The following is a 7,679-nucleotide window of genomic DNA, read 5'->3' as shown; positions in this document are numbered from 1 at the left end:
TAAGGCAGGCTCTCTGGACACTATGCTGGTAGGACAGAGCTTGTGCTCACCCTGGTTTGTAGCCATTTGAGTGGGGCATGCTGGAAGTTGGGTTCAGGTTGGAGTTCTGGCAAGCACCCAAACATTTTGTTGCTGGGCTGGATGCTTTTCCCTGAAAATTGGGCTGAAACATGGCTGGAACAGAGCTGCTGCTGAGCAGTCTCATATTGACAAGAGTTTGGTTTTAATGGCTCAATTACTGCCCCAATGGTCTGCACTCCCTGGATCTGCCTCATGAGTGGTTCTTCCCTGTGCTCTCCCTTGCTGTCCTCTGTTGAGTCTCACTTGCAGGGAGCAGGGTCTGGCGTGGACACCAGTCCATAAATGCTGAGCTGTCTTTGCAGTTCAGACATTTTATTTTTGGGTGGAAGGAAAAAATCAGGTGACTGAAACATTCCAGCAGTATGGATGGGTTTGAACGTGTATGTGTGCTGTATATGCTCAGTGGGGAGGAAAGCTGCTTTTTACATTGGACAGACTCCAATCTACTTTTCTCTTTATGTGTGACCTATTTGCAGAAATTTGCTGGTAGGTTGGAATTTTAGACTGGGAGAACCGAGGCCAGGATAAGCTGGTGATTTCCAGAAACATCCTTTGTAGAACATCTACCTGCTGTTAGTTGTATGAGCAATAAATAATAAATGACATTAAAAATGATTCTGACTATGCTGCATAAGTGGAAGGATTGCTGTAGTGCATGGCCCTGGGTTCTTAATGAAATTCATTCTCCTGTAGCCAGAAGATCAGCAGGTGTTCATCCATGCTCCTCTGGGGCAAGGCACAGAGAAAAGGTCCTGGGGTGTGAAAGAGCTGCTGGCAATGAGAGAGGATTCAAGAATCTCCTGCCTTGGTTTTAAATAGTCCTTTTCCCTAGCCAGCCTGGGCTGCCCATCATCTCCCCTGAGGGTCCTTTCCTCTGTGCCTAGTGTCTGTCCTTTGCAGAAGGAGTGCCTCTCCTACGCTGCTGCTCTCTGCCCTGCAAGAAGTCACAGTTCCTCATGGTCAGTGAGGGGCTGTGTGTGCGAACCACTCCCATCCAACTACAGCAAAACCTTCCCCTCCCTGGCACTGTCCCGGGGGTCTCTGCCTCTCTGGCTGTGGGGCTGGAGTGCTGGGACAGCAAAAGGGAGCCGTGCTTGATCTAACAGCACCTCTTGCACAAATGAGGGCTGTGCTGTGTGAACAATGCAATGTGCCATGCAGATGTGTCTCACTGTTTTGTTTCACTATGTTTTGTCTCTCCTAGGGCTGCTACACTGTGATCCTGAACTCCTTTGAGACCTACGTGTACCTTGCAGGAGCCCTTGCCATCGGAGTGTTGGCCATTGAGGTACTTAAGGCTGCATGATGAGAAGAAAAGCAGTGTTGGTAGATGTCCCGTAGCAAGGCAAAACAGGCTGGGACTTCCCCTTGGCAGGACCATGTTATCAATCTGTGGTTTTAAGTGCCTGGAAAGAGCTGGGTGTTTGGTCCTTTGCCACAAAAGGCAAGGAAGTAAGTGGTGCTGCACACCTGCTATGCCACAAGCCTGCAGTGCCGCCTCGTGTTGGGTCTGTCACAGAGCTTGCACCCTGCCATGCTGGCCACAGAGGCTGTGGGGACCCACCGCCTGCCCCAAAGCCCCACACAGGCACTGCCCTCACAAACAGACTGAGCTGGCACTTGGTTAATGTGCTCAAACCCTGCCTTTGCTTTAAAAACCTCTGTTTAGAGCCTGAAACTGTACTGGTTCCAGAGCATTTCTGTTACCCAGCATTAGTGTATGGCTCTTCAGTGACATTTCTGAGAAACAGGCAGGACATGAGTCCAGAAGTGATGTCCCTGAAGCACTGTCAGGGCAAGGCCATGTGTTTCCTTGTCTTGTGCAAAGGTGAGAGCTGGACTGGGCCTCGGCAGCCCCCATGAAGGCCCTGCTGTGCCTGCTCTGGGCAGTGGGAATGGTGTGCAGGCCCACACACCGCAGAGCCTGTTCCCCTGCGACACCAAAGGCAGATTGGGAACAAAGCCAGGGTGCTGCTGTAGCCACAAGCAGTTCAGGGAATAGGGGAAGGAGGGACAGGATCACCTTCAGGAGACAAAAAAACCAGTTTTGTCACAGCCTCCCCTGGGTGGTGGGAAGGGTCCCCCTCGCTGCATCACTGACTGCTGGGCAAGAGGGAGTGACAGGAGTAGTCCTGGGACCAGGAAGGGCTTTGCCGATCTTCTGGAAGATGCAGCTGACTCTTCTGGTTCTCTCTTTTGTTTCTGCCCTCCCCTTCCCAGCTGTTTGCCATGATCTTTGCCATGTGCCTCTTTCGAGGGATCCAGTAAGAGGCAGCCTGTGAACCACCATGTTCCCTGTGTGCTCAGAAGAAAGAAGGAATATCAGAAGAAACAAAACCTGAAAACACCCAAAAAAACTTTATTTTTTTTAACAAAATGGAGTAGAGGTAAAAAAAAAAGAAAAAAAAAAAGAGGGTTGTAATATATGAATGACCGAAAGGATTGTACTTCAGGGGCTGGAACTTTGAGGTGATGTGCACTACACTGTACACCAAACCCTTGCCCAGAGCCACCCGCAGCAGCTGTGGAGCGGGAGCCCAGTGCAGCTGATTGCACTAGAGACTGACAGAGCCGGCAGGGGAGAGGGAGGACGAGCACGGCTGCCTCTGCCGCAAGGCCATGCCTACCATACATGGCTTTACCATGTGGTAGACAGCAAAGGACTGAAGAACCACGCAGGGGCTGGATGAGGCAACAGGTTGGCTGAAGTCTGTGACCGTCCAGGTGGGTTTGAAACAGTTTGTTCCCAGCCACAGAATTAAAACATCCACTCTTCATGGAAGCTTTGCCTCTGTCATCTGAATCTTGTCAGACAAGTCAAGCACTTCAATGAGGCTGGCTTTTCTCTGGAGCTCCAAGCAGGGGCAGTGTGGACTCACTTAGTCATGGGATTCAGCTAAGGCTGGCTGATGGTTAAGAGTTTGGTGCCTACTTTTCAGTTTTTACTAAGATTTACTCTTCATTTTTGTGAAAGAGAACAAATGGTTCCCTGCTGTGTTCCCATCAACTGGGAAAAATAATGTCTCTGATCAAGAATCACTGATACTGCTGCCTTCCAGAGAAGGGGATGAAATAGTGTTTAAATCTTGTCAGCCTTTGCCTTCCCCTCCATACTCACAAAAAACAGTTTGTGGTGCTTTGTTAGCATAAATATTTGCAGTGGTTCCTACATGCTTTCCAGCCTTGAAGGGAGATCCAGGCATGGTGCTGGATGGAGGAGGCTGAGGTTTATCAGCCGTTCCCATGCTGTTTGCCTGAAAGTCTTGTGGCATCATTTCTGTTCAGAGGATTTCCCCTGAGATCCTCCCAAGGACTTGCAAACCTGTTAGTTGAGTGTTTCCTCCCTTGAGATAGTTTGACATTTAACTAATGTCTTATCTACTTAACCATTTGAAAGTAAACTTGAGAAAGATGTCTGGGACTGCACCTTGGTCAGATATGAAGATGGAGCTGCTGAGGCCCCAGGCAGGCTCTAAGAGCACCCAGCATGCAGCCAAAACCATGCCAGCTGCTGCTCCAGTGTCATGGTTATCAACCTGGACAGGTCACTGGTTTCTCTCCTCTGGAAGTTTCCACCTCTGTTGCCTTAATTGTTCATCTGGTCACTGCCTGACCCCAAATTCATTTTACCTGGGGGAGGACAGAAGGGGCTGTGGTTTCTTGTTTATCTTAGGTCTTTTTACAGATTTTATAGGCTTGGGTTATGGAGCACCTTTATATAGGCTTAAACCAGCCCCTCTGAAAGCTGTAACCACTGTTGGGAAAGGTGATAGGGCAGAAGGCAGCAGCAAGGACCCAAGCAGTAACCTCATGCCCCAGCTTTACAGCAACAGGTGCACTTTGCCTGGTTGCTCCCTTATACCATGGGGGCTGTGTCCCTGGAGTTCTCCTGTTCAGGGTACAGGAAAGAAAGGAAAGCAGCAGAAAGCCTGTTCCATGATAGACAAAGATCCTGGCTAAATATCCAAGTTGGAGGATTAGGATAGTTACGAACAAGGAGGAGGCACTAGAGCTTTTCAAAGCTTCACCTGAGAACAAGAATTGGCTCAGCAGCAGCAAAGCTCATGCAGGTAGAGCTGTACCCCCTGACACTGTAGTCAGCGAATTCCAGCAATGGAATAGGAGGTCAGGGCTGCTGAGTGGCCTCAGGTGTTGCATTAAACCTCGCAGAAAGCTTTTCTGAACTATTTCCCTCTGGACCTGCTTTTAATGAGGCATTTTAGCATTAAATTCTGGTCTGTTGTTTAATGAAGAAAAATAGTTCTGCTAGCCAAAATCCAGCAGTATTTGTACCCAACAGCAGGTGCTGTGCTTAAGATAAGAAAAAATCTGTTGCATCTACTAGTCTTGCAAGGGAATGGGCTGAGAAGAAGGTGAGCTTATCTGTTTTGCCTCTGCCTCAGGACCTGGTGTCAGTGATGGTTCTGGGAGAGCAATTCCCAAGGGAGGAACAAAATCATGAGCAGAGATGGTAATTATTTGGCTGGAGATAAACAAAAGAAGCAGAACTGTGTCATCTCCCTCCTCCATTTTTTCCCTTTGCCCTCAGTTTATTATGCCTGGCTGTCTCAAGTCAGAGCCTGGAAGGCAAATACCCTAATTCGTACATGATGGGTAGCTGAAGGGAAAAAAAAAAAGCAAGCCTTAAAGCCTTTTTATGCCACCAGTGGCACTGGGGAAAAACTATCAGAGCTGGGGCAACCAGACCAAAGCAGCCAGACTGCTAAGTGATAAATATACACGTCTGAAGTAGGATCTCTGGAAGGTTACTTCTTTTTGGCTTTCCTAATTCTGTATTCATTGCTTTGTCTGATTTTAGCTTTCTATCTTTCCCTCTCTGATAATGGTTGTCCCTGTATCTTCAAAGAGATCACAGAATCATAGAATGTGTTGGGCTGGAAGGAATCTTTGAAGGCTGGACTACCAACCCTCCTGCAGTGAGCAGGGACATCTTCAACTAGATCAGGTTGCTCAGAGCCCCATCAAGGCTGACCTTGAATGTCTCCAGGGATGGGGCCTCCACCACCTCACTGGACAACCTGATCCAGTGTTTCACCACCTTCATAGCAAAGAACTTCTTCCTAATATCTAATCTAAATCTACCCTGATCTAGTTTGAAACCATTGTCCCTTGTCCTATCACTACCTGCCCTTGTGAACAGTCCCTCCCCAGCTTTCTTGTAGGCCCCCTTCAGGTACTGGAAGACTGCAATAAGGTCTCCCTGGAGCCTTCACCTCAGGTTGAACGACCCCAACTCTCTCAGCCTGTTTTCACAGGAGAGGTGCTCCAGCCCTCTGGTCATTTTTGTGGCCCTCCTCTGGACCCGCTCCAACAGCTCCATGTCCTTCTTGTGCTGAGGGCTCTACAGCAGGGCACAGTACTCCAGGTGAGGTCTCACGAGAGCAGAGTAGAGGGGCACAATCACCTCTCTTGATCTGCTGGCCACTTAAGATCTCTTACTCATCTGTTATTCTGGCCTTTACATTGTTGTTTCTCCTCTCTTACCTTATCTGATCCCCTATTGCTCTTTTCTGGATGAAGACTTCAGATCCTCTCTGCAGCTGGCTAGTGTGCCACTGGGAACACAGCCGGGCAGCATGTTTTAAACAAGAACTGGAGATAGTTGTAGACATACGTGCAAGACTGAGGGGACCTGTGGAAGTTGGTAACAGGCAGAATGAATTTCCCCTGGGGGAACTTAATGAACAGACAAACCCAGAAAGGAGACTCCCGCTGCATGTAAATTTGTTGGTTTTGTCCCTTGGTTATATGGCTGCTCCCTCTGTTGTACAGTAGTTTTCAGAACAGTAGGCAGGAGAAGCAACTGTATTTTTATATTTGCTTTTACCAGCTCTGGCAAATATTTTGGGGTCAGGGGCTCAAGCTAGATTCACTGCTCACTGGAGAGCTCTGGGCAGGCTGGGCACCAGAAGGAGCTGCCGTGCTGCTGCCTCCTTCGTTGAACCACTGTGACCACAGCCCAAGCACCTTGGATAGAAGTGGTAGAGAGCAGCTTGTGCCTGTGAGCCCACAGCCCCTCTCAGTGCCCCTGCCCCCCCGCTGTTATTTAATGCTCAAATGACTGTCACGAATGCCTGGGAAAAGGGCTGTGTGTGAAATAATGTTTGAAATCTATTTTAAAAAACTGTAAATGTTCTTTTTATTAGATAGTGGAGCTAATTTATCCTGTATTCCCTACTGTAATGCTTTTTTATATTGAAAGATTTTTTTTTGGTAATATAAACCAGAACACAAGCCTGAAGCACTCTCTACACGGTTTTTGTGTGCGTTTCTTAAAAAAAAAATGAAAGATACTGTGACAGTGAAGTGAAACAGCTTTAATTTTCACTATTTGCTTGGTGTTAAGTACAGTCACTTTCTTACCAGAGGAGAAAGAATAAACTCAGGTACAGCAGCTATAATGAGGTATAAACTCAAGTGTCCCATTCTCTCCTGCCCCCCCGCCCCACCCCAAGTAAAAACCCTAGACCAGAAAGGAGAGGCCAGCTTAGGACAGACAGGCCTCGCTTTTGTTACCAGCTCCAGTTTGCCAGATATTGGTTAGGCGTAAATAAGGCGATGTCAGGAGTTATGTGAATGATGAGCTTGCTTCACCCTCAAAAGCGAGGGGTCTAAGAACGCAAGGTCCACCTCTTGCAGAGAAAGGGGGTCAGCCTCAGTCCTGGCTGGTGCCTCCTCAGAGCACAACCTTCTGGGGAACACGACTCCCAGCCCTGCACAACATTATACAAATGCAAGCAGGTAATCCATTGCCAACTGCTTCCCGTGGGAGATGACGTCAGTCCAAGGCCTTTCTCACAGCTTAACAGATCGGGAAACTGAGGCCTGTGGAGATGGAGTTTTTTCTCAGATCAGTAACAGAGCCTGAAGTGATGCCTCAGGCTTTTGATCCCAAATTATGTGTTCAATTGCCACCTGCAGCTGTGATACCAGCACTTCTGTCCTTAGGGATGTGGTTCCTTACAGACGTTTCAGCATCCTCCTCCCTTTCCCCCATTCACACCAGAGTGAAGACAGCCAGCCGCAGTTGGTTTCTGGCAGCACAGCAGATGCTCTGCCAGGGCTCCATCCTCAAGCCACCCTGAGAAACTCCCTCCTTGACTTCACCTGCTACAAATTCACCTCCTCCTCAGGCCATGTTTTTCCTGCAGCACTGTGCTGATAAGAAGGGGCTGTGCCAGGGACCACAGCCTTTTTGTAGCCATTGCCAGGCAAGGGCATCCATTTGCCCCTTCCAACTTAGTTGTAGAAGAGGTGTAGAGCTCAAGCACACTTCCATACTTTCTACACGGTCCATTTATGGCAAGATGAAGCAAGAACTGTGAAAACAAAACAACTTCTTCATCTCTCCCTGTTCAGGACTAGGTACTAAGTAGCAAGAGATCTAAATGGCCACTCCCCCACGCTTTGCTCTATGTTATAGCAGAAGACGTTGACTGGCAAAGTTAGAAGTTTTAGGTTTTGCAGAGGCAGCTGCTCAGCAGGGGACCAGAGGAATCTGACCTCACCCTATTTAAAGCTCCTTTGAAAAGCTGTAACTGCTTCCCCCACCCTCCCACCTGATTTAACCATCAAGA

At 48.4% G+C, this 7,679-nt stretch overlaps 1 protein-coding gene across 1 annotated transcript in view; it reads left to right on the top strand.

Annotated features, from left to right (window-relative positions):
- The window catches only part of TSPAN18 (tetraspanin 18), a 22,923-nt gene extending 20,535 nt beyond the window's left edge, over positions 1-2,388 (top strand). The window contains exons 7-8 of the mRNA XM_010182244.1: positions 1,286-1,369; positions 2,302-2,388. Of these exons, the coding sequence (XP_010180546.1) occupies positions 1,286-1,369; positions 2,302-2,349 (132 nt within the window). The 3' untranslated portion in view covers positions 2,350-2,388. The remainder of the gene's footprint in view (positions 1-1,285; positions 1,370-2,301) is intronic.
- The last annotated feature ends 5,291 nt before the right edge of the window (positions 2,389-7,679 follow it).

The sequence above is a fragment of the Mesitornis unicolor genome, unplaced genomic scaffold, assembly GCF_000695765.1.
Source record: "Mesitornis unicolor isolate BGI_N332 unplaced genomic scaffold, ASM69576v1 scaffold3434, whole genome shotgun sequence".
Taxonomy (NCBI): domain Eukaryota; kingdom Metazoa; phylum Chordata; class Aves; order Mesitornithiformes; family Mesitornithidae; genus Mesitornis; species Mesitornis unicolor.
The sequence above is the reverse complement of the archived record's forward strand: the minus strand, read 5'-3'. Positions and strand labels throughout refer to the sequence as shown.